Source organism: Convolutriloba macropyga, chromosome 3 (assembly GCF_964194025.1).
Source record: "Convolutriloba macropyga chromosome 3, txConMacr16.3, whole genome shotgun sequence".
In the NCBI taxonomy this organism is placed as follows: domain Eukaryota; kingdom Metazoa; phylum Xenacoelomorpha; order Acoela; family Convolutidae; genus Convolutriloba; species Convolutriloba macropyga.
This window is the reverse complement of record NC_134470.1, coordinates 30,177,731-30,205,124: the sequence shown is the minus strand read 5'-3', so window position 1 is coordinate 30,205,124 and position 27,394 is coordinate 30,177,731. Positions and strand designations below refer to the sequence as shown.

At 35.3% G+C, this 27,394-nt stretch overlaps 2 protein-coding genes across 6 annotated transcripts in view; one reads left to right on the top strand and one right to left on the bottom strand.

The window, feature by feature from the left end:
* The window catches only part of LOC142336146 (dynein beta chain, ciliary-like), a 226,683-nt gene that overhangs the window by 32,767 nt on the left and 166,522 nt on the right, over nucleotides 1-27,394 (top strand). For all 5 annotated transcript variants that reach the window (XM_075384733.1, XM_075384736.1, XM_075384734.1 and 2 more), the window contains exons 9-19: nucleotides 3,975-4,132; nucleotides 4,701-4,883; nucleotides 5,232-5,863; nucleotides 6,175-6,397; nucleotides 6,654-6,795; nucleotides 7,785-7,960; nucleotides 8,236-8,553; nucleotides 11,183-11,393; nucleotides 11,820-12,100; nucleotides 12,729-12,878; nucleotides 13,153-13,214. In XM_075384733.1, coding sequence (XP_075240848.1) covers nucleotides 3,975-4,132; nucleotides 4,701-4,883; nucleotides 5,232-5,863; nucleotides 6,175-6,397; nucleotides 6,654-6,795; nucleotides 7,785-7,960; nucleotides 8,236-8,553; nucleotides 11,183-11,393; nucleotides 11,820-12,100; nucleotides 12,729-12,878; nucleotides 13,153-13,214 — 2,536 coding nt within the window. The remainder of the gene's footprint in view (nucleotides 1-3,974; nucleotides 4,133-4,700; nucleotides 4,884-5,231; nucleotides 5,864-6,174; nucleotides 6,398-6,653; nucleotides 6,796-7,784; nucleotides 7,961-8,235; nucleotides 8,554-11,182; nucleotides 11,394-11,819; nucleotides 12,101-12,728; nucleotides 12,879-13,152; nucleotides 13,215-27,394) is intronic.
* LOC142336147 (multiple coagulation factor deficiency protein 2 homolog) overlaps nucleotides 1-27,394 on the bottom strand; it is a 548,941-nt gene that overhangs the window by 360,957 nt on the left and 160,590 nt on the right. The window lies entirely within an intron of this gene.

The window sequence follows — 27,394 nt, the reverse complement described above, 5'->3', positions numbered from 1 at the left end:
AAAAAAGTCTGAATTTTGAAAAATTTAGCATAGATACTAGCCAAAAAACTCGGATCAAACAATTCAACAACCCTCCTCTATCTTTAGAGATAAAATGAATGACACTATGGTCGACAATTTTAACATATTTTAGCAAAAATGACAAAAATTTGGTAAAAAATATCAAAAAATGAGAATAAAAACAGTTGAATTACGCCTAATATTCACAAAAATTCAAACCTCGATTACTCCCTATAAAAACCAAAAATTGGAGAAATCTTTTTAATTCCATATTCTACGCTGGACGGGCTTTCTAATGATACCACTCGCAACTCTGTGGGTTGGATCAACAAATGTCTAAATACCAAAACGTCAAAAAACACTAACGTGCGGTAAGAAAAAAGAAATTGAACATGTAAAGCATAAAACCCAAAATACCAGAATATTCTGCTCAAATTCGTCGCAAATTTAAGCTACGAAGGCGGTAAGACAGATCCACAACTCCAACCGCTACACTTTGTTCAAGAACACGTTAACAATTATTTTCTTGAGAGTACTTTTATCAAAAACGTATATCAATATCAATATTCGCATCTTTTTTCCCCTCAAACTTGGAACGTAGCTTTTAGAGAACTTGACTATCGTCAGAATCGTTCTTGGGTTATTTCTGATTTCATAATATATTAGAGCCTTCATAATAATTGGTTTTTATTTTTAAAAAGCCCCACTAAATGTTTAATTTTTTTGGAGCAAATCGAAAATGTATGTGTTTATGCAGACACATGTTTTAAAATTAGAGTTGTAAACGTGTGGAAAACAGCGACAGTAAGGAAAACTGGTCCAAACTACTTTTAAAATTGAAAAAAATCACACGTTCACGATGCCGATTTTTCGCTAACTGCAAAAAATAGATAAAAATTGGTCATTGTTTCCCACGCTTACCGTCGTCCAAGCAGTCACTGTTTCCGACAGCTGAGATACCTAATTTCTACGATAGTAAATGCATCCATCCAAGAAAAACCAAAAATTACAAAAGGTCCTTTTTGCGCCGTAATGATACAAGGAGGCTCGGTAATGTGCGATCGCACATAAGGTTCCGACCCCGCTCATCCACAATTTTGGAATAGTTGTCTACCAAATGAGGAACGAATAGAAAAACACAAAATTTTTTTTGGGAATCCCAAAAAACCCCAAAAAAACCCTATTATTAAAATAAATTTTGTATGGACAAAAAATAGCCCCCAAAGCAAACAACTCAGTGGAGTAAAAAATGATTAACTAGATTGATGAGCCAAAAATATGCCAAAATTAAGAAAGCCAGTCAATGCAAACAGCAAAAACAATAACAAACATTGATTACATCAAAAACGTATTATGTCCGTTTTAAAAAACAAAACTTAATAACAAAGTCAACATAGCGTCAGATAAAACTGCAACTGAATAAAATAACTTGTAATTCACGAGAAACGTTATGGGACCATTTCATAATAAGGCTCAGTAACAACTGGACAAAAAAGAACAAAAACAGTAAAGTTAAAAATTTCGCATATTTTTTTTTAAACAATTAACTTAAAAAAAATGAAAAACATTAGAATTCAAATAAAATATCCCAAAGAATTACGATTACCAGTGCTTCATTTCAAGGGCATTAAGACCTGTCCTTATTCAGTTTTTTCTGCGGCTAAAAAGAACAAAAAAGACAACAAAGAAAAATTCAGTTAAAACTTGCCAGAAAACGCTGTCGAATCCGTAAAGCCATTATTTGGCTCTCAAAATACGTTCTGTTGCACCCTCCTCAAACATCGATAAACTAGTATGTGGCTATATTATCGGTTCATATAGCCACAAACTATGAACATCCTTTCATTAATAAGACTAGGTAACAAGTAGACAAAAAATGAAAAGCAAAATTTTTCAAAGCAAAATTACTTCCAAATTCTTGAAAGCCATTAATTACAAAATGAAATAACTGAATAGGTTCATTTATTCGTACAACGGAAGCCCTTAAGAACTGCAATTATCCAGGATATGTCTTGGGTCTACAAAAACGTCAAAGATGACAAATCAATGTAATTTTTTTTTGTGAAAAACCGAAGTCGAAGCCAGAAAAAACATAACAAATTCTTTAATTATATTAGATTTTGTGACACCAATCCCTCTTGAAACCTTTTTTAGACCCAAATAATTTCATATTCGACCTGTAATTTACAAGACTAGGTAGCAAAAAGACAAAAAAATTGAAAATTGCGAATTTAAAAAGTTGCGAATTTTTTTTTATTTTGGAAAACAAATGTTTTCAAAGTCATGAAAGCTATCAGCTATCTGCTAATATCAGAATATCGGCTCATCTAGTCTTCCCTAAACAGCCAATGAGATCTTTCATTATTCTGGAGATTTCATACGACTAAAAAGACAAAGTAAAAACGACATTTAAAAACAATTGTAAAAAAAATCAAATAAATTCTTCGAGAAAGGGGTGTCGAAGCCGTTAAAACGTTAATCTATCCCTCAGGATTTTTTAACGACAATAATGTGACATGAGAGCTCTCAATAATGGGATGATGTGACAAAACTAGAAAACGTGAAAAACTGGCAAATATCTAAAAATAAAAAATCTGAAATCTAATGGTATCAAAGCCAGAAAACAATAACTTAAGGCTTTAAACCGCAGTAGATATTAAATTTTAAATCAGTAGGATGACGAAGCATTCTTTTGTAAGACACTAAGCTACAAGTTGACCAAATTAAGAAAAAAATAGAGGAAAAATTCAATAAGCCAATATTTATTTAAAAATTAATTACTTTTAAAAGTCATAACGACCATAAGCTTTCAAAAAAAAACTAAATGCATTAGCATGGATTTGCTTAGCAAGCCAATTGGACCTATCACTCTTGCGCTTTGGTTTGATATATTCTGTTCTTTAATTAATATAAAAAAGATCTTTTTTTTTCAAAAAAGGACCGACTGATTTCAATCCGAAGTCTTTTTGGATTGTATAGTCCAAGTTTGATCCAAAACTAGCCCTGCTAATGCTTATCGCCCTTTAGGAACACCTAATTGTGTAAATTTTATAGATATAGATAATTTGTTGGTTACAAACTCAATAATAAATTCTGCTTTTTTGATAATCAACGAGTAAATTAACGAAAAACGGCAAAGTTTTAACTACAGAGCACTCTCATCAGAGGTTGAAGAAGGAATAGCCCCTGTTTGAGTGTACAAAGATTGTATCAGTGTTGTTTGGGGGTGTTCTTCAGGCAAATTTAATCAAATTGGACTTAAGAAGCTTATTTCGTGCTACTTTTGATGAAAAAGGCTGAATTTTGAACTATTTTGCCAAAATTTTTGAGAAAAAAATTAATTCAAAATAATCAACAATACTTTTTTGTCTTTAAAAATAAAATCAACAGCAGTGTTCTTAATAATTTTAACAAATTTCAGCAAAATTGGCGATAATTTAGTCAAAAATTTTGGAAAATGTGAATAAAATCAAAGGAATTTACTCCTTAACTTAATTTACTCCTTAATTTACTCCTTACTCGTTGAGTTTAAACCTCGATAACTCCCTGTAGAAAACGAAAATCAGAAAAATCTTTAATTCCATATTCTATGCTGGACAAGCTTTCTAATGATACCAGTCTCAACTCTCTACGTTGAATATATCGATCGGCGAAAATTGACTGAAAAAAAACCCATTTGAGTATATAGTTCCTCCTCCCTCAAGAGGGGTCGGAACAACAAGCACTAAAGTTTATCTATATCAAACGATAACTTTTTTCGACGTTTTTTTTCCAATTTTTTTAAACATAAAACGTCGAAATGTTTTCTTCTGAAAAGTTCAACACATTATTGAGATGTTTGTTGATTGTTGACATCTTCTAGATTGACAATATATTAAATATTTGTTATTATAGAATATTATTGAAAACATTTACAATGCGTAATCAGAAAATATCTTTACTTGCTGAGGGGTGTGTTTTGATGTGTTTTGCAGAGGATCGGTTCCTGATGAGGTGTTTCCTCGAGGAAATGATGAGTGTGAAAGACATGTTGGACAGACACAGGCACACTGGACTGGTACCGGAACATGTCAATGTACCCCTCATCGTCAGCAAGCTCAAGTGGCAACATGCACTCCACATGCGCATCGAGGTTAGCGTTTAAATTCAAATACTTTTGTCATTCATTCCCATTTCAAACGTTTTTTAAATTATTTTTAAAATACCGATATATTTCATTTGTTTAATTCTGAAACTTTTATTGCATCATCTCACTGATTCTTGATCTCCCATTACGTAATGCTACCTACGCTTTGGATGCCGTGCAAGCTTTTTGGGAACCTTTTTTATAGAGCATAACACGTTGTTGAAATGTTTAATGGTTGGCTGATTAAAAGTCTATATTTGTTGGTGTGGTTTTGGTGAAATCTTTGATGAGCTCCGAGAAAATGATTCCTTTTACCGCTTTCAGTTAAGCTGATTAATACTTTTGATCTGCTAACTATCAAAATGTCTAAAACTTGTCACTTCTATGTTCTTTCGAATTCTTTATCATATCCTGTATGCAACTTCTGTTTTTATAGGGTTAAGGATCGGGAATCATATATGCCTACTAAGTTGGGGCCGAAACGGTAACAGCTGTGGTATTTTTTTGAAGAAGGTTTTCTTCGTACTATGATGTAGGTTGACAAGTGTCTTATTTTTAGAGAAATTCTTTTTAGGTCCCAATGACAAAGCTACTGAAAGTGAGTCCCAATTCAGTGCAGAGTGAGATTGGCTCCCAGATTGAGCAGCTCTATAGTGAGTTGACAGTGAAGCTGGAGAAGTTCAAGGACAAACTGTTAAAAGACTGGCAGAGGGGACTCAATCCAGAGATCAAGGAGAGACTCAAAGATTTCATACTGGTAACATTTATCTCACCCTCTCATTTTTTCCAATTCACTTCGCGGTCACTTTTCGTGGTCTTCTCGTCTTTTTTTCAGAAGATAAGATGGGAGTTATTAATTGTTTTTTTTCTTTTGGATTCTCATTGACTGCTCTTATTGTCTGATCTCTTGACTTCTCACGTATATATTACACGGTCATTATCATCAACAAATTTTATTCGGAGGTAAACCGTGTCAAATCATACTCAGTTGCACATTTAGCCGTGAACAAGGAGTCAATGATTGTTTAAAAGCACAACGATTGTCAAAATTTTCATTTCTAACTTAGAACACCTCTCAAATTTTGTGACTTTTCACTGGTTTAAGGTCACACCAGTCAATGAAGACCACCCCGACACCCATCCCGATTCAGCACCTGGAAGCCGAGCCATGCTAGTTGCGGATTCTCACCTGCGTGACAGCCCACATGCCACAACTGTGCGTGCGCCCACCAGTGTGACAGATCTGACCGAGATTCTCCGTGTAAACCTGGACCAATCTCTACTCCTTCTCCTACGAGAAGTGCACTATCTCTCACAACCCCCATTTGAAGTTAGAATGCCAGACACTGTCAAAGAGATCATCCGAAGTATGGACTTCCAAACTTTGAGGTCTCTCTCTGCAAGACTGGAAGCAATCGTTGCTAAATATAACTACATTATGCGCTCGATAACGCCTGAAGAACGGGCTTTGTTCCATAGAAAACTGAACATAATTGAGCAGCTTTTAGATCAGGGTAAAACTGCGTACACTTGGAAAATGGCGGAGACTCAAGACTTCATAGAACACGCGAGTCAGCTGGTGTTGAATGACCTGTATTACAATTTGGACAAGGTGAAAGGAAATCTAAAAGAGATATTTGACATCTTCACTCTGTGGTCTGATGGCCCATTGGACATATTCCATGACAGAGATCCAAGTTACTCTTACTCGATGCAAGAGTTGATGGATGATCAAGGGTGAAATATCAACATTTGTTTCATGTCAATTTAATTTTTCTTAATTTGGCAGTTTGGCCAAACACACTTTGAAAAATTAAAGTTCAGAGCCAGAATTTTCGAAAGGATGACATACTTGTTTGTCCAGAAGTACTCAAAAGCAGTTCATTTTTAAACAAAATTTATGCTTATATAAAGTTCTGTTGTAGTTTTTTTTAAATGATGAAACATTTACCAAAATATTTACGCTATGCTCTGTTTGTAATTTCTTCTCTTACGGTTATTTTGGCGTTTGAATTGAAGTCTTTGTAGTTTGGGACTGTTTTGTTCAGAGCCATCGTCTCCGAGCACGACGCTTATTTGAGGTCATCTGGTATGAAAGTGCACTCTCTACTTGAAGACACCTTCGAATGTGTAGAGGTCAGCCGTGGATCTCCTGCCTGGGAAGAGTATCTCAAGAATGTGGACTACTTTGCCCTCAAGGGACTTTTCGACGCCACTTTTGCCTCGTTAAGGCACATGTACAATGAATTAGCCGACGCTAACAATTCGGAGGTAAAAACTGTTCTGTTGGTAGCCATTTTCAGTTAATGCTTTAGCAATGCCTCGATTTAAATACTTTTTGGCAAATGTTTCCCTAATCATAACGTCCCCCTTATATTTTACCATAATTGGACATTAATCAAGTATTTCTATAAGTAATAGAGCAAATAGTTCTATTGCTGACGCCTTTACCCATCGCTGACGATGTTCTGAAGGATTTCGCGATCTTTTGATGTAGTACTTGAGTCATCTTGAGCGATTGTTTCAGCCCAAAGGCGAGCCTTTGCTTGTGATCAAACTAGCATTGGTCGATGGAAGATTAGGTTTCAAGCCCCCCTTAGACGAATCATCAGATGAACGAAGTGTACAGGAAACTGCTGAGGAGTGGATGACTCAGTTCCTCAATCGCGGTTAGTCCAGTCGGAGAAATTTTTAAAGTTTGTTATATACAGCTCAGTTATATAGTTCTGCTCTTTTACAAGAAAAATATAAAAATCAGTTGTTTATTTATATAACAAAAATAAAAATGTTACTGAAAAGTTATCTCTCAAAAATATGTGACAAAGATTTTTCTGAACGTTTTACCTGAACATTTTTTACCTGGAAATATTAAAAAAGACCCTCTGAAGAGTCTTGATTTAAAAATTGAAGCGGTATGACGACGTGAAGCGGCGCGATAAGTGAAAAACTGTGAATCCTGTTTTTCCTTGAAAAATCAAAAAAATTCAAAATACTAAGATTTTGAGGAGCTTTTCAATGATACTGCTCTTGTTTATCTCTGCAAAAGATATCGATCGGCTAATTAGACACCACGGATTAGTTTTTATTCAACTTCCAGATAAGTTTTGAATAAAAATGAGGTTGGAACAAAAATGATTTCTCGATGAAGAGTCGAAAACATCATTTTTTGGTAAATTTATGAATCGTTAATTTTTCAAACTATTTTTTTTTTTAATTTGAGAAAAGCTTACGAATGGCTCGGAATCGATAACTCTTTTCACACATCAGCCTGAGTCTTTTATTTAAAGGGACTGCCGATCAATGTTTTTGGTATAAAGACCAATTCAATTGTCCTGCAAGCTAATTCTTTATTAGAAGCTAGAGGCATCTTGTTAAAGCTCTTGAAAGTTAGACTTCATTTCGAAAGAAATTTGTAAGTTGAAAACATTGGGACCCTGTCTCAACACAATCAGCCAAAAAAGCAGGCGCGCACATACACAGGCCATACTAAGCCGACCCGGGGTTCCCATGCTTTTTTTGTTGAATTCTTGAAAAGCGGGCGACAACCCGTGTCTTTATCTTGACCCTCTCTCACAAATTCTATTGTATGTGATACGATATGCTTTTCTCAATTTTTCTATTGGGACTTGTTGTATAGAGTCTTGTTTCTACCCACCAGGCTCCTACATCCAGCCCATTTACGCCCAGCCTGGATCAGGGGGTCACGACACTGCCGACGTAGGAGATGAGGAGGACATAAGCGAATACCACAAACGCATTGCCAATGATGTCAAGATCAACGACTATATTGACAAGATTAGAAGCATCGTTGAGGCAAACTGTCAGGACTGCAAGGTAGTATTATTTGATAAATTTCGTTAAAAATTTTTGATACATGAAAAATTTCTGATTCTATGAGTTAGATGAATCGAATGAACTTAATGTAATCCTTTGCTATTTTCGAAGTAACGTTATAAGGAAAGGGACTCACAGATTTAAGAAACTAACAAAAAATGGTAATTTTTCATAAAATTCCATTTCCTGGAACTTGTGAAACATTAGATTTTTTGAGTAAAAGCTCTATTTAATTGTGACTGGTTGCTCTATTGTGTCATTATCCTGAATTTTAGTCTCTGATGGTTCCTTTCAACGACTTCTACTTTCTCTGGACAGATGACATTCCAACGGTATTCCAGAATTTTCTTGATGGAAAGTTGCAGCCATACCCATTAAGAGAAGAAGTCAAAGGATTCCTTAGTGACCAAGCCACGGCTGCCAAGAGCTCAAGGTCCGAGAAGACTGGCTCCGAATCCAGTCACACGAGGAGTAAGCTGTCCAAAGATCGAAGTTCGGCGCCTGGATTCTACACAGCGAAGAAAATGACGGACAGGATCTTTGAACATATGCCGTCTTTGGATGCATTTGAAACCGAAATCGAGATTTATAAAGTGAGCATTTCGATACTAAAAATGTCCTTAAAGTTTATGTTGGAGAATGCGTGGTGTAAATTCATGAAAACTGTATTTTGAATAAGAAGTTAAGTTGCAATGGTTTGACGCCATGAGCGTTAAACTTGGTCAGTCAATTATTTCAATTTTCAAATTATAATCTACATCCTAATTGTTCCAACCCCAATGAAATTGGGGTTTGAAACTTGATGCCAGCCCTACTTTTTGTTATGCCAATATTTGCCGACTGATATCTTTTGATGAGATTCAAATTTGCTATAACTGAAAAGCTCCCGATTTTTGAAGATTTTTTTTTAAATTCTTGTTTCTCAAAAATTAATTGCTGCTCAAAGTTTTCAATTTTTTACATTGTTGACCTTTCCAAGCTTTGTTCACAATACTCTCAAAATATACATTTATGCTTATTTGACGTAAATTTAATTTAGTTTACATCAAATAACATTTACATCAAATGAGCATGAATGTATATTTTGAGAGTATTGTGAACAAAACTTGGAAAGGTCAGCAATGTAAAAAAATTTGAAAACTTTGAGCCGCGATTATTTTTTGAGAAACAAGAATTTAACAAAAATCTCTTCAACAACAGGGAGCTTTTCAGTTATAGCAATGTTTTAGTAGCTGCGATGACTGATTGGAGTTGCTATTAGCGGTCTCTTGTTTTTTTTTCAATTTCAGTCAATTTGAATTACATTGGGGCGATGTCTTTCTTTTAAATTACTCTCGAATGAAAATTGAGGCAATTATTGCAAACTTATTTGTTTTTCATGCAAAATTATTGCTTGACCATTATCTTTCGATTGCATTTTTCGAGTGACGTTTTCACGCTTGATTTCTTAATTTTTGAGTGATCGGAATTGTTCTCATTCAGAAATTAATCTACTTCTATAAAAAAGATATTGTTTAAATTAGTCTATTGCTAAAACAAAAGCACTTATGATTTATATCACAGGTGCCTTATAAACGAATGGATAGTGATCCCCTCAAGGACGCCGGAGGTCCCAGATCCGAACCCCCCACTTAGCGCATCGTTTTGCACCATCAATGAGAAATTTATCTAGGCTGCAGCCCCCTCTGAATTTAATTGCTCCGCCTATTAATCGAGAAAATTTTGTCCGACGTTAATTGGTTTATTTTTAAAGAACGGTTCTCATTTTCGATTTTTTGTTATCATTGAGAAGTCAAAATGACGTGGTGATGCAGTCTGATGTATAAAAAACAGCGAACTGTTTTCAGGTATAAAATAAAATTTATTATGTTTGAACAAATGTTTGGTTTTTGAGAGATTTTCTGTGGCCATTGATTTAACTTCTGCTTTTTATTTTGATTTTTTAGAAATAAAATGTGTTTCAGAATTATTTCGTGTGTTTTTACTATGCTAAGATGCAAGTACTGAATTGTTCAAAGGGCATGTAAGGTTTCTTACGAGTTAGATACTACTTTTTTTAAAAAAAAAATTTATGAAAAAGTAGTTAGATACTACTTTTTCATAAACTTTTTATAAATTAGATACTACTTTTTCATAAGATACTACTTTTTCATAAGATACTCCTTTTTTAAAAATACTACAGCTTCGTTTGCTTTCTGATGAGCCATGACTTAAATTCATTGTTTCGATTTATACTTTAAATTTTTAACGAATTTTGCAAAGTTTCGATCCTTTTCCCAGTTTTTGCTTATGTTGGTTGTCCTGTTTTTTTTGTTATATATGTCAGCTATCATAGACTTTCTGATTAAACAAATGTTACGTTTTTGTTGATTTGCATTTTCTAGCCGTTGGTTTAATTTACTTTGAAAACATTTGTGCTTCAAAAGGGGTCGGTTTTTAATTTTATTGTGCTCGCTAATCTTCTTGCTTTCCTGTCTCTTAATCTCTCTATCAGTATGTCACATTGCTTTTCCATTGAAAGGAGATTTTTGATCGCTTATATAGTTTTTGTTTTCAAAATTAAAAAAAGGATTCTTGGTTTCATTTGTTGTTATGTTTGTCTAGAGAAAGACCGGACAACATGTCTATTCGGCTATTTGAGCTGCTCTCTGGCAATCTGCCGGCTGTTTTTCATATAAAATTGAGAATAATACAAAGTTAATATGTAGGTGCGGAATTGAGGACAGTTTCAAAGTACAGAAGTATATCGGGGTACATGTACAGTAAATTACAAAAAAACATCCGGTTTTTCAAAAATTTATAATGGTTATGCTATGCGTTTGAACCAAACTGGAATAAAATAACTGGTCAGCTTCTAAAGTGTTGATGTCTAAGTTTACTGCAGCAATTGACGAATTGCTCTACAAACAGTTGCAAAATTTATTTGTAGAGCAAAAGAGGTTTAGGTGTGTTTGAAACTTTTTAGCGGTCCCTCAAATTATCAAATAGCTGATCAACAATCCCATGATGTAGATTGCAACTTTCGAACTTAAAATTAAGGCAAGGGTAAATTTTTTAAATTAAAATATTCATTGTTTATCATTTGAAGTGTTGGAACATTATGTGCGAAGGCACATTACAGATTCTCCTTGTCATGTATATGATTGATCTTGGTTTTTGCTTTAAATCTCACATCTATTACTAAACTTTTGTATAATTTTCTGATAAATTGATTTTATTCAGCTTGCCCGAATGAGAATTGAAGAATTTGACGACACGACAAGCGTTGGCTGGCTCAAGGTAGACTTGTGTCCCATTAAAGAGGTGCTCAAGGGATATGCTAACAAAGCCATTTGGACTTACACTGACTACCTCATTCTACAAGTGTCTTCTGTTCTCACTTCTCTCGATTCCTTTTTGAGACGAATAGAACCAGCGTTGGAACAAGTTACAGGTCAGTATTTTACTATTTTTGCTCAACAATTTTTTTTGCAAAATTTCTTAATGAAAAGAATTATGTTTGCTTGAGTTGTCACATCGAAAATCTATTCGGCCATCTTTTATTGATGATGGCTCTACTCATTGGTGTGTCCTTATCTAAGCTAGCGTCAATATTTGGTGACCATGGTTTTTAAGATTTTATTAAAAAATAATTGATCGCATTATTTAATTTTTCATCATCCAGACTTCTTGGTCGTTGTCAGTATTTTCAGTTTTTTAGGGTTTTCTGAACTATTGGGCTGCCATTATTGTTGTAGACAACTAACAACACCCCATTAATTGCCTTGCTCGGAGACTTGGTTTCTCACATTTTCTATTCCTTTTGTAGGAGCACGTTTTTGAATGCCATCGTGAAAAGCGATTCAATTGGCCATTTCAGGTACCGAAAGCAGTTTTGATGAGATCATGCGAATAATGCACATCTTCAACGAGGTGTCATCACAACACGCAGAACTGGACTCCAAGTTCACTGCAATGCAAAGAACTGTGTCTTTGGTGAAGAAGCACGGACTTGGTAACCAGGGAAGCGAGTTGCCCAAGGAGGTCCAGAAGGCCTTTTCAACTGCCCCTCAGAGATGGAATATGCTCAAGAGTAAAGTGTCTCTTGCCAAACAACGATTGACGCCCACCATTCATAATCAGTCTGATTTCATTACTGGGGTTTGTGTTTCACTCTGTTTTACTGTGTTCCACCACTGCTTGTTTTATGATGTTGTGTCATTTATGATGTCGTGTCATTTATGATGTCGTGTCATTTATGATGTCGTGTCATTTATGATGTCGTGTCATTTATGATGTCGTGGGTATATTCAATAAACTTTTACTAACTTCTGTACTCGACCTTTTTTGTAATTTTTTTGGTACCCAGCTAAACTTTTTATTGGTACTCTGGGATATATGAAATGGATAATCGGTTGGTATTTGTGGGCCCTAGAAGATACTTTAAGAAATAAGTATTAAAAATTCCAATTCTTAATAAATCAAAGCGTCGGTCTGTTATAAGGCTTGTTTTAAAATGGTCGGATACTGTTAGTTCGCATTATCTCACGTATCTGTCATAATAGCAAGCTTTCAATATGTTTTTTTCAAGTGCAGAGAATATTTCAGTCTCAAATTTGGATTCTAAGTGTCTCAAAGAGTCTAAGTGTTTCAAAACAAAAGTCCCCTTCAATGAACAATGAAGAACTATAATTCGAGTAATTTCTGGTACATATCAAAAACTACAGCTTTTAAGCAAAGGTTGCAATTGACTGCTGAAAAATGAGAAATTTTTCGACTGTGTTTGCAGAAATTGCATGAGTTTGGACGTGAGTTGACAGAGTTGGAATCTGAGATTACGGCATCCATCGTGTACCAGAGAAACTGTCCTTCCTCTTCAGCATTCGAACTTATCAATCAGTTCAACCAGAAACTAGCCGAACTCAACCTTAGAGCTCAGGTTAATTAATTTTTAAAACCGGTTTCCATAGTTCACGCTTTAGTGGTCAAATAGTTTTTCCACCAATTGTATTCAGAAGTACGAAGACTAATTTTCAATTACCGTTATCCATTAACATAATTGGAGTGAGCAACTTTGAAAGTAAAATTAAATAACATATTATGTTGGAAAAAATATTTTTTAAACAATTTGACGTATGTGCACTGATATCAGCTTCATTTTTTATCAGTACCGCTTTATTCTATGTATCTAATCCATGTGGATGCTGCTTTAGGATCTTTACGAGCTTCAAGAGTTATTGCAAATTCCAGCTGTCGACTTCAAAGTTCTCAACAGGTCAGTGTTTTGGGCCTCATTTTTGTTCCGACCCCTCATGAGGGGGAGGAACTATACTCAAATGGGTTCTTTTTTGTTCAGACAATTTTGGCCGATCGATTTAATAATCGTAGAGAGCTGTGAGTGGTATCATTAGAAAGCCCGTCCAGCGTAGAACATGGAATAAAAAAAGATTTTTTGCAGTTTTTGCTTTTTATAGGGAGTTATCGTGGTTTAAAGTTTTGTGAATATTAGACGTAATTCAGCTTTTTATTCACATTTTTGACCAAATTTTTGTCAAATTTGACCAAATTTTCGTCAATTTCAGTAAATTTTGTGAAAAATGTTAACTGTCGTGTTATTGATTTTATCTCCGAAGATAGAGGAGGGTTGCTGAATTGTTCGATGCGAGTTTTTGGTTGGAATTTATGCTAAATTTTTCAAAATTCAGAATTTTTTCGTCGAAAAATGACTTTTTTTAGCCCACTTGCTTTAAATTTGCTGGAAAAAGACCCTTTAAAACTGTGGACATATTCTTTTCAGCTGGACAGAGAGCTAGTTATGCTCCCACCGGCTTTAAGAGTCTTCTGGAATTATAATTTTGCCAGTTTTTTGCTAATTTAAACTCGATAATTATACAAATTGCATTATTTATTTTTGACAAACTGAAAACCTTTGTATAAAACTGATCTATTTCGTAACCGTTTCAACAATTGAGTCATTTGTTAGACGTTTAGCCATATCTGGGCTGATCTTGATCACATTATGGATCCTTATGATAAAAATTTTTTAGATTTTATTTGGGCGCAACATTTTTTTCAAAATATTTCCGCTATGTAAATGTTTGTTATGTAAAATACGGACAAGAATTTCAAATGAGGGCTCAATTACTGACCGATAGTATATACAATAATTGAGACCCAATTAGATTATATTTTGGTTTCAGAGTTAGGCTCATGGTTTTTCAGTATCCTACTAATTGTTTCCAAAAAAAAATGGTTTTCTTGCGTTTTGCTTTCATTTCTGATTTTTTTCTAGCCCAATGACCTAGTGTCCCCAATGAGAGATCCAGTTGGATTTAAGAAGGTATAAAAGAACCTAGCCTTTTTTTTCTTGTGTCATGTAATGCCTGTTATGAATTTGAATATATTTGTTTTGAGAAAATATTGATGAATTTTTGAACTTTGCCACTATTTTTCTTATTTCTCTCAACTTTGGGCGCAGTCTCAACGGACGAAAATCAACTTCCTGTGAGTTATATATTAATGTCGGTAACGGTTTTATTTTAAATTAATAATTTCTCCATTTTGGTACTACGCGTTTTCCGTTTTTCCTTTGTTTTTGATCAGAATTGCACATTTTATTTTTTCAGTTTGTTTCCTTGTCGAATTAACACATTATTGTCCATAAGTCCAATAAAGGAAGGCAATGTAGGTAAATTGCACAACGTCGGAAATAGTCGTATCTGGATTTGTTAATTTTTTTTGTTGAATATTTTATGCGTCTTGGGCTGAGACACAGTTGTCGCTAAATCTTGTGGGTTTTTTATTTTGCCTTTGTGTCTTTTTTCGTTGTTGTACGCCAAATACCCAATAACGATAGATTTTAAATGCTCCGCCAAGACGTATAACTCAACCTAGTTAAAGATTTTAGTTTATAGCTCTTTGTTTTATTGACTTTCAAATTAAATTTTTTAAAAAATGATTTTTTTCTTCTGCCTCCTTTTTGCTTTTATTTTTGTCATGATTTAACTCAATTTCGCTCATTAGAAGTCTCAATTACTTTTGTTGATTCAAACATTTGTTGCGCTTGTTTATACGTTGTGTGTAATTGCTTCAACCATTTAGTTTTATAAAAATGTTTTCGAGATTTCTGTGCTTTTCAGTTTTTGTGTTTCTTTTTGTTTTGTCGTGTCTAAGTAGTCCTTTTAAAAGGAAGATTCTTTGGCTTTAAGATGAAGGGAAAATGACGATTTAAAGTTCTTTACAGATAACATTATATAATTATAGAGCCTTGAAGAGTGTCATTTCGTAGAATTTTTTGAAGTTTTGGCTTCTTTATGTATTTGTTTTTTGTGGGCTCGTGACTTAGCCTCCTCAATAACAGGTCCAATTGGTTTCCTGAGGTTTCGAAACTTAATTCATTGCTTTTTGTTGTATACTAAGTCTGTTATGACTTTTGAAAATATTTGTTTTCAAAAATAAATTGGGGTTTTTGAGCTCCGTCTTTTTTAAATATTTTGTCTGTCGATTTTTAGCTCAGTCTCTGTAAGCACAGGTCAAAACCCGTCTTCAGTGAGCTATAATTGAATCTTTATGAGGCTTTCAGCTTCAAACATTTGTTTCTTGGCTTTGTTACTACAAGATTTCATAAGCTGTTAGATTTTTATATATTTGTACATTTCAAAAGATTTTTGTTTTCTTTTTTAATTATAAATTAATTGTTCATCCCATTGGCTTTAAAACTATGCTCAATCGAAAATTGGATAAAGATAAGTCTCACTTGCTTCCTATGTAGCGTGAAAGAACATTTTTAGTTATTTCAGTTGATATCTAATTACATTAATAATTGTGAATAGAATTGTTTTTAAAAAGGAAAAGTATTTTTGAACTTCGCACCTATTTGCTCTTTTTTGTCGACCTGTTGACCATTCATATTGGGGACAGGTCCCATATCTTTGCTAATGAAGTATAGGTCAAATTGTGTTGTTTTGGTTTTTATCTGATGCGAGTTTGATTTTTTTTATGATTTTTTTTATTATAGACATACTGGTCGTAAATAATGTTTGTTTTTTGATTTTTATTATTGTCCTTTCTAGTAGTCCTAATATCAACAACTTTCATCGGCCCTCTAGCGTGGCATTATCGTATTTCATTGGTTGTTTTTTGAACGATGTGTATGTTTTTGAAAGTTTTCTATATCTTCATCATTTGGTAGCGAATTAAGTCAAGAATGTGCATGAGCGGGGTCGGAACACTATGTGCGTACGAACATTACAGAGCCTCCTTGTCTACTTTAAGATCCGTTTTAAATACCATATGTTAAATATATGCATAATCCTGTTATGGTTACTCAAATAAATGGAAGTTTCTTAAGCTTAGCTCTTGCACGTGTTTTTGAAGTAAAATTTTTTTTGGTTGAAAAAAAATGCGACTTCAAGTTCTGCTGCAAAAAACATTCCGATCTTTTGTGTATTCACTGGCATATTGAAATTCTCATTTTTGGAGACGAGATCACTTGGTTCCTATTTTCCAATCCGCCTCCGGGTCATTTTTAATGATAGCTAAATTTAAATTGTTTTGATTGGTAACGATTACACCAGAGTTTTTGTATATCCTGTTATTACAATAGGTCAAACTTTACGATAGTTCCTCAACCCTCATGAGTGCTAGTCGGTGTTTGTGCATTGGCTACTTTTATTTTGTTATTTTGTGATTCATTTTGAGTGGCAGAAATTAAATAAAATGGCTTTTTTGAATTGCTTGCTTTTTATGCCACCTGAAATTAATTTTGCTTATTGTTTTTCTCTAAATATCAGGTATTGTTATAGTAAAAAATCATAGGCTCTTTTTTGGGTCTCAGTGATTGCTTTAATTATTTCATGATTCTTTTTAATTGCTGTAGCGTTTCTTGACATACAAACTTCTTTTTAGTTATTTTTGTTCTCCTTTTCTAATTACCATATCTGAAAACCACAAGTCTACCGATTACTTATTTCATTTCGAACGGAAATTTAGAATTACATACAATTATGAGCCCGTACGCATATTTACATGTAGTATTGTTTTAAATATTTTATATATAGGCGAGGCTGGCTTTTTTCTTCGGTCAAATTTTTACTATTTGTTTACGCATCGTAGAGAAAAAAGAGAGTCATCATTTTGTGGCTTTAAAGGCTACTTTTGATTTTTATCGAATTTTCAAGGCTACTTTTGACTTTTATCCAACGGTTGAAAATTGGAGTTTTTTTAAAAAAATTTAAAAAAAAACTTACGGGAAAAACGAAAAGTTTGGGGTTTGAGGGTGGGAAGATGGTTTTAATTTATATGAAAATTTTATATTTGTTATTAATTTTTTGTTAAGTGATATTAATAAAAATTAACTTTATTTTATATAGTTTTGCTTCAAAACAAAACGAGCTCAAAATCCATTTTTTTTAAAAAAAAAGCGGTTTTCAAAGGCAGAATCTGAAATATTATTTATAAAAGAAAATGTTTGCATTGTCTGAGTTCCTTCTCCCTGTTTTGGTGCTTATTTTGGAAATTCATTGAGTTTTTTGTATTGCAATATTTTTCCGGTTTGACAAAAACAGAAAACTTTATCAAAAACATAGGAATCAAAGGTTTTTGAACAGATGCAGAGTATGTCTTTCTTAAAATTATTTTTTCGAACCTTCTATTAGCTTTTGAAATAATATATGAACTTTCATAGCTTTATCTGCAGTGACGCCCTGCTCCAACGAATAGCTATGTTAATCCTGAACGTTGAAGTGTTCAAAGCATTTTTTATGGAGAATCAGGAAAACAACTAAACAATTTTAGAATTCATCAATCTTGGTGGTTTTTCTGGTCCGCTGAACTATATTATATAATCTTTACTTCAACGCAAATTCATAGGAGCATTATTAGAACGTTTTTGAGTGACATAAAAAATATTACCATTTTCAAAAATTATTCAGTTTTGGAGAGCAGTCAGTTTTACCTATTACCCTCACCTAGTTCACTTAAAAACTGATTTTATTGAGGTTTCTAAAAATTGACTGAGTTTGACACACTTAAGACAAATACAACAGAAAACTTATTACTTGGAGAAAATTGAAAAATCGGATTTTTTAAAATTTCTCTTTTCTGTTGATTGTTTCTGTTCATTCCAGTCATTCTTAAGTTCATTGGCTTTTATTTGGTTACCAATTTCAATAAACCAAACCTTTAAAGACGTCAGTAGTTTTTCTTGAAATGAAAAAAAAACAAAAAAACTCAATCATAAATTTATTTTAAAAAATTGGGAATTTTTTTCTCGTAGGTTTCTACGCCAAATTTTCGTCTACCTTTCAATTCTGCCACCTTTCAATTATTAGGGAATTAATTGGAGAGAAAAATTACAAGTGGTTTATTAAGGGTAATTCAAATTGATTGAACCAACAAACTACAGAGTGCAACAGCATGAGTTAATCGATATAGAAAACTGTCAGTGTTTGAGTAAGAAACTTTTAAGAGACGTTATGTTCATACTTTTTCATTGCTTTGTCATGACCAACCCAGAAAGGAAAGAAGTTTTTTTGTTTTTTTTAAATTGTATGAATTTTCGAAGATAAGAAATTCGAATATAGGACACCTAATGCATGATTTGATTTTTCGAAATAAACTTCTTGCCGGGGAGACAAAATTTGACATAAGCTTTAACTCTTTTTAATGATTGCTTTCTAATCGGTAATATGAAGTACTTTTCAACGGGAAGTTGAGTCTAATTGGTTAAAAAAAATTGAAAAGTGAAAATTCTATTGATGAATGTGATTTCATTTTTGCTCCTCTTTTTGAGTTCCTGATCTAAGCATATCCAGTCAATAATAGTTTGCTATTTCTAGTGCGTCAACTGATTGCAGCAAAATGTTGCAATTTATTGTCTGCATTTGCTTAAAATAATTGTTTCCTTGCGAATGATTGCTCTTATCGGACTGTAAGTTTCTGAAATGTTTTTATTTTTACCAGGTTTTTCAAAATGAAGTTGCACTCAAGGTTGCTCCTGAAAAGTTTCTTCAATTGAAAAGTTACTTCAGAGGAAAGAAAAGTTGTTGACAAATTTGAGACGTATGTTGGATGCGTACTTCTTACGAGACTTTTAGACTACGCACAATTTCCTACGAGCCGTGTCTTCCATATATTTAACTGGCATACGTTTATGACGTTTTCTGCTCATCAAAGGACGCACAAATAGGCGGACAGATTCTCTTCGAACACTAAAAATATTTTTACACATTTATGCAAGCAGTCACACGTAGGCATTGCACATGTATTCTCTCAGATACTTAAACAAACTGAAATGAATCAGTTCACATCCCCGATAAACCCTGAAACAGTTCCCTTATTGATATTAAACAAAATTAAGTTCAGGCACTAAGCAGTTAGACTGGAAGTTAACTTTTAAAATACTGGATTAAAACAAGAAAAAAAATTCTTGTATATAAGATAACTCATTAAGTCTTATATGGTCTCGTAAAACTCCAGTGACGATCATGAGCTTCAATTAGATATGAATTTCATGGTCAACGTGGAAAACGCCAAGAATACGGGGTCAACGTGGAAGGTGTTTTCGCCAAGAATACAACCAGTTTTTTTGATGAGTAGATTTTTTTAGCGGCTTTTGTTCCGATGTTTATAAATCAGCGTATTTCGTACTTGTCAGCGTAAGAAAGCTCCTAGCTGCAAAAGTATTAAATGGAATGCTAAACGTCGATAATGATCGCCTCTAAATTTTTGTAAGTTCAAGGACAACTTTGTGTTGTTAACCGCTTCAGTGAATAGTGTTTCTCATTTCCTAGGAAAACGAGCCAGCCATTCAGGCCGAAACCGCCATTGCAAATTTTAGAGGTTGCTGAGCTCAGGTATTAGAATTTCAGACAGTGGTTCGAAACAATTCACTGAGGACCGTAAATTGTATGCTTTTCGTGTTGAAAAACTGTTGATTAAATGTTGTTGCGAACTATATGGAGAAATCCGCAGCGAAAATGTGTTCTTGAACATAAGGAAACATAAGGCATTAAAATTGGCCAAAAATTCCGCAAGTGTACTGTTGAAATGCTCAAAAAGCTTATAGTTCATCATTTTGTAAAAATTTGCGCAAAGATTTTGAGATTAAGGTTCGTTAGCGTTGATTTTTCTCCTTTCTCTGTATCCTAAACCAAGTTTGCTAAATCTTGTGGATCATCAAGTGGGAAGGAAACATTGGTAAGAAGTCCCGAAACATTTCTTAATGTTTTGCAACAAGTTCGTCAGCTTGTTTGCAGGTCGATTTCGTTCAAATATCTCAGCAGCCGATGACGAAGATTTTTCTTATTCGCCGTTTCTTCTTTTGAAATGCCGTTCTGTGAATTGAACTCATTTTTGATGCGAGTACTTCATCTTAATAAAACTTCCATTATTTTCCGTGTTTGGCCTCAAATAATCATTGACCTCAATTGATTGCAAAGTTACGTTTTCAGAACGGATGCAAGTGAGAGTGGAAGCAAATATATAAACTTGCAGATTTTTTCTCTGCTTTGTTTGCTTCAAACTACTCAAACGAATAACTGTGTTTAACGTGAACGTCGAAAAGTATTGAAAACAAATTTCACAAATTTTTCCTCCATTTTTTGCTAGTTTTTCTTGTCCATTGATCCAAATTTTTCTCTGAACATAAGAGCATGTTATGAAACAATGTATGATAACTCTCTTCTTAGTTTGCTTCTACCTTTTCTATCTTTTTAGAAGCAGCTATGTAGGTGCTAGTGCCAAGTACTATATTGTATGAAGACAGAGTTATCGTTGCAATATCCTTTCTAATAAAGGCTTTTAATTGCAAGTTTTTGCTAAGTGCTATTCGAAGCGCGGGTTCGGTAAAAACGCTCTTTTTCTGCTACAAGTTTTTCAATTCAAGTAATATGGAAAGCAACTGAACTGTACTGAGCACAATCGTCTGTCTGAATTTCAAGATAATAAAATGCGCGCTGTATGAATTTATAAAAGTCTTTTTCAACCAATCAAAATTTAGCATCGTCATATTACGGCTCTTTAGAAAAAGCGGAGGCGATGGGTTTCGAACCTTTAATCTTATGATTATAAACAGGGTTGCCTAGTGTGCTGTGCCAAGTGGGTCTTAATTAGTGGTATTGTCAAAGTCAAGGGATTTACTGGGCTAATTAAGTATAAATGGAAAGCAACATCAATAGTGGTTTGTTCTAAGTTTTTATTGAGTATTCCAGATCAAAATGCTGAAAGTTTACTGTCTGTTTGCTCTTTTGTGGCCTCTTGTTTTGTCGTCTGATGTATGCGAAGAAATTGAGCTGGGGAACGCGACCGCTGTATGTTGTGAAAAGAATACTACATTCCGCGTTGGCCAAGTGGATGTGAGTTTCGTGCCATATCGGAGCCATATGTGTCCAGTTGGTGATGGTGGGATTGAAGATTTGTGTCCTCGATTCTTGCCAAGTGTTTCAATGATGTTCGTGTTGGTCGTGGCAGGCGTAGTAAGCATGCAGTAGAAAAATAGAGACGTGCAGTGTTGTATAAAAATAGATTAAAAATGTCGGATGACGTAGTGATGAGGCTCGATTCGTAAATTAAGGGCCTCCTGACCGCCCACAACTCTCCTTAAATGAGGCATAAGGCTGCTTCGTCTAGGAATGAGGGCTGTTTTTCTGAGTACGTCCAGGTTCGTGGGCTCGCCCTGCCACACGTAGGTAATTTGCACGTAAGTGCGGTAAATGGGCGTCTGTGGTATGCCCATTTTTATAAGCAGGGCGAGCCTCCCGTCGAAGGAGAAGAGTTGTGGGGGGTCAGGCTGATAGTTCATTTTCTCTGCTACTGTTTTCTTCGCTGTTAACAATGAAAGTGGGACTGAATAGATAAAGTGATGAATAGTTTCTTTTTTTTTCTGAGTAAGGTTAGAGTGGGAGGCCGTTCATTAGATTTTGTATCAGTATGACAGTTGTTTGATAATCTCTTCGGGTTTATTTGCATTTTTCCCAGGAAGATTATTGTAGTAGTGATCTGTCAAGTGTGGCAGTTCCATTTGCTCCACGTTGTGAGGGGAGTAAAGTAATGAAGTAAATCCCTCGGTATGGCAGTAAATGACAGTCACTAATGGAAGTTTTGGAGGAAAGTAAATTGAGAACAGTGTGATTGACTGCTCTATTGATCAAGTTATTCAGAATACGTTTACTGCGGAGAGGTCAAACTTTAATAGCGGCGTTACTCATCGACTATTGGATCTTTTATCGAAGCTTTGCAAAAACGATTGTAATAACGAAGAAACGGAATATTCTATTTTATCAAAGTATGGACACTAAAAGGTTCGTTAATTACTTATAACAATTTAGGATTTCATAGGCTAGCATTAATATATTTTTTTTAAACAGAATTATCGTGTTTAGAACGACACGAGGCAGACAAGATTTGCTAATCGAAATGAACGAGTTCAAACATCAGTACTACGATCGGAAAAAATTAATAAGTCTCGGATGGAAAGAAGTGGAAACAGTCGATGGGCGGGGTATAAATAGTTGGAACTCCTTAAAGAATAAATTAACTATAGAAGGTAAAGGGGGACTGGTTGGAGAGAATGGTTGGCCAAAGGTACCATTGGCAATAAATAATGAAGAAATTGTGGGATTGCAAGAAAGTTTAGTGGAAGGGTTCCGGGGCTGTAGAAATCAGGGCGATGTGTATAATTATGTTAGTAAATTAAAGTTGGAGAGTGGTGATAGCAGGTTGTATCAAGAAGTTGGGTCGTATGCTGGTTTGTGTAATTCAATAGGTTGGACGTTTTGTGTGGATGGTTTGATGAGTGGTGTTTTGCCTGATGGTTTTACTGGTGTAAGGAGAGATGCCATGGTACAATGGAATGAGTGGTGGACGGCGGCACATGTTGAAATTGGGGGTAATGATAGTGTTTCGAAAACGCCGTGTGGTGAGAAATTGTTTCTGATTTGTGGAAGTTATCAGACATCAAGGGATTTTAATAATGTTATGGGTACTCCGCAATATTTTATGGATTTAATTAAGAGGGGTCCTTCTGCAAGTGGTTTGAAAAGGATGTTTGGTTTTTCATTCCGACGAAAGATAATGTGTTGTGCCAGCCTTCGTTGTGTGCGCATGCTGTTTTAACTTTTACAAGAGGTTTGTCGTTGGTGACTGGCTGGGAGGCGCGTGATCAATCGAATCAAGTTGTTGTTGATCGGACTTTGGGATCGTTTGCTTATAGTGTACGTAAAGGTGTGGTAAAAAGAATTGTAATATCAAATAAAAATAAAAAGGCAGTGTTAGACTGGGCGAAAGAAAGAGAAGTATCAACTGGTGGTGCTAGTGATGTGACTGAGCATGTGCAAAGTTTTGCTAATAGTGGTCTAATTTTAAAAACAAATAACAAACGAGGTAATCGAAGAAAATGGGGTGGGAAACGGGAAACAAAAACGCAATCGAACGATAACGAGAATTTTGTGTATTCGTTTCTTCCTCCAAAGGATCCTTCAATGGAATAAGTGAGTTGTTCAACTTTAATTTACATTTTTTTTTTGGGTTGGAACTATACTGCCAGGGTTTTTTTTTCAAATTTTTTGAGATTTTATTATTTCAAGCCCGTGCCCTTTCAACGTGTTTTGAAAGGATCTTTTTTTGTTGATACTGAGCAATCGGTAAGGGTCCTGTCTGTGTTAGTTTGGTTTTGTTTTGGAAAAAAAATGATGTTTCGTGAGTTTTTTGGGTCGTTATTTTGCACAGTCGTATGTAGTGTAAGCAATTAATATTTTGACTTTCAATCGCGTGCCCTTCGAAGTGATAACAAGGTGGGATGTTAATTTTTGTTGATAATGGTTGGGAATAGATTGGTTAATAATAGTTTGCTATGTTAGGGGTGCTTGCTCATTGTGCTCACGAGTTGTGACTCACGAGTAAAAAAAAATTTTTTTTTGGACAGAAGTAAAAATTAAATTGGTAAGAAATTAAAAATAAGAAGAGGAGGCGTTACATTTGAATAATTTGCGGTGTTTATAAAATAAGTACTACATTAAATTAATTGCGACTCATGAAAAAAGATTTTAAAAAAGTATTTCGGATAAAAATTAGAGAGAATTATGCAAGTCTAAGTGAATACACGGATGCCAACAGGGTCGAACTCAATGGGGTCGTCATTGTCCATTTGAATAAAATCCCAGAATTGGTGGGCTAGTTGGGTACCTTGGGATGAAGTAATGAAATGGTAAACGTAGGTGTAATATTCCCAGGTTGTGTAGAAAAAACATTTTTTCGTGAGAAGGCCTGTATGGGAGTGTGCCCAGATCACGATGGTTCCATTTTGTAATATTGCTGTGTCTTCTACTTGATATTGAGGTTTCACAGGTCGAAGTCTCATTCGATGGATACATTGCGTGTAATTTGTGTTGGTTTTGCGTACAATGTAGTTTGCATTCGTGAGCAATTTTTCTACTCTGTATAATGGTATCCACCTGCTTTGCTGTTTATTCATCACTGCTACTTGTGTTGTGCTTTTTGGGTCAAGGATCAGGCAGTATGATTTGGGTTTTAGTGGTGTGGCGTTGGCTTTTCTGTCATAGTACTTTTTATATTTCAGATAAGACGAGATAAGGTTGTCTTTTACGCTGGAGAAAAGCTCCGTAGTTTTGTCTTGTAGCTCTTTAATGCAGTCGTATTTTGGGTGAGACTCCCATAATTTTGTATTCTGAAATCTGAGGTCCAAAGGATTTATCGGTGTTCTGCCGTGAAAGACGTCAGATGGCGTGCACCCAAGAGCTGGTGCAAATGTTGTGTTGTGTATGAATACTGCAATGTCAACGTATCTATGCCAGTCCGAGGAAGTTTGGTTTTCGTTAATTCGCAAGATTTGTTTGAGCGGTGCGTGGTTTCTTTCAAGTAAGCCAATGGTTTGCGCATGTTTCAGTGTGCAATGTTTGAGCTCTACCTCCAATAGGTTTGCTAGTTCGCTCATTAATTCGGATGTAAACGCAGTTCCAAGGTCACATATGATTCTTGAGGGAATGTAGGAGTGTCTCAGAAAAATTGAGACAAGGGCTCGTGCTACGGTGTCTGCGTCGCCTTTCATAAGAGGTGTGGCGAAAAGGTACTTCGAGAACACGTCAATACCTGAGAGAATGTACGTGTAGGGAGAAGGGTGCATCTTTCCCACCAGATCTATTAGTAAAAGGTCTGCTGGGAAGTTTTGTAGAGACGAAAGTGGTTGTAGTGGAGGTTTCAATGCAGATGTTGGTGCTGGTTTTGTTTGCAAGCATGTGAGACAGTTTCTGATATATTCTGTTAGGCGTTCAGTGAAGTTCGGGAAGTAAAATCGTTTTCTAAATTCTGCTATTGTCAGTGAGACTCCTTTGTGCCCACTCCAGACACTGTTATGAATTCTGTAGAGTACTTTCTTCTGTAAGTGCGACGGGACGCAATATTGTTTAATAAATTGGTTTCCAGTGTGGTTATAGAACTTGCGATGAAGGACGCCTTCTGTTATCGATAGTCTTGGGAACTGCTTGAGATACTTTTTTAGGTCACTGGATAGATATTGTCCTGTAGTCGGTGAACCTCTCTCAAACCAGAGCAGTACCCGTTTGATATCTTTGTCTTGTTGTTGTTCGGCACGGAGGTCTAAAGGTCCGTGCCCATGAGTGATGAATTCATCCAATGGGTTTTGTTCATGCATGGCGTTTATTTGTTGCGTTTCAGGTGCAAGAATTTGCAGTTGAACGTCAGCTCGAACATTCATAGGATCTTCTCCGCTGGTTTGTTTTCTCTCAAGTAAGTATGTTTTCATAATTTTGGGGGTATCGTCATTTTCTGAGCTGCTCAGATAACTGATTGAATTGTCAGGTGTATCTGCTGCTGTGTTGATTTCGATTTCGTGCATCGGTATGCGTGAGTTGATGCGTAGCTCGAGCTTCTCTTTCGGGTTTATGTGTATTCTCGACAGATAGTCCGCTGCTAAATTGGCTTTTCCGGGTATGTGTCCCAGTATGATGTCGAAGCTGAGTACATGATCGAGAGCATTCCAAAGTGTTGGCGGTATGATTTTTGTTTGAAAGAACCTGGTTACTGATCTGTTGTCTGTCAAAATGAGAATTGGTTTTTTACATCCCCATATAATATTTGCAAAGGTATCTAGGGCAAAGTGAACTGCGAGGAATTCTTTCGCATATATCGAAAGTTTGAGTTGGTTTGGGTGGAAAATTCTAGATCCAAAACTGACGGGTGCATAAATTTTCAGTTCCTGATTATCATCATTTGTTGTGTAGTCTTCTATCATCAGTACGTATCCGGCTGCGTAAAAGGATGCATCAGCCATTATTACATATTGCTGGTCAACTTTGGGTAATCTGAGTGAAAGGTCACTGGCTGTTCTTAGATCATTTGTGAGCTTTTCCAGCATAACTTGGTGTTCTTCTTCTATCACGAAATTGGTGTCTTTCTTAAGTAGACGATAGAACGGTAAAAGTTTTTCAGCAAGTTCAGGGATAAAGGCTTTGTAAAATTGAAAAAATCCGATCATTCGCTTGACTTGCTTTGGGTTTCGCGGCATTCTGAATGTTTTCAGAAAGGTTGTAATCTTCTGTGTAATTGGTGTGAGACCCTCAGAGGTTATCGTATTACCAAGGAATTGTATTTCTCTGAGTCCAAATGCGCATTTGTCTGTTGCGAGTTTCATTCCTGATTCTCGGATGCATGTAAAGACTGCTCGAAGTTTTTCCAACATGTCGTTTGTGTCATGTGCTCCGATGCCAATGTCGTCGACGTACTGAAAGCATTTATCCGCGGTTATCACGGGGTCCAGGTTTTGACGCATGAATGAGCTAAAGGCGCTGACACTTCTGCTTAGTCTTTGGGCGAGTCTTTGAAAAGCATATGTTCTCGATGCGAAGTTGAAGGCCAGTAACTGTACTGATTGTTCATCTGCCATTGGTACAGAGAAGTAGCCGTGGCTGCCATCCATCTTGCAAAAGAGTTTCTTGCCGGCTAAGTGGGTGCCCGCATCTGCTAGTGTAGCTTTCGGGAAATTGTTATTGTTGTAGTCGTTTCTAATGAGATGGTTTATTTTTCTTAGATCTACTAATATTCTGAGCTTCCCGTTTGGCTTCCGTTTTGCAAATATTGGAGATGAGTAGCGGCTGAAGGGGAGCGTTGTTATGACTCCGTAGTACTGGAGAAGGGCTAGTTCAACAAGCAAATCGTCTTTGAGATGGATTGAAATTCTTTGAGTTTTTGAGTATTTAGGTCTGTTTGTGTCTGGTGTCAATTTGACTGAGAATTTGTGAGTGTAGCCAATGTCAAGGCGGTGCCTTGTGAATATGTCATTGAATTCGACTAGAAGCTGTTCTGTTCTTTCTTTATCTTTGTCAGAGAGTACGCTGTCGCTCCATTTGAATGCGTTAAGAAAAGTTTTCCTGTCTTCGTTTTTCGAGAGTGGTTGAATTGCTTCAAGATTTTTAAATTTAA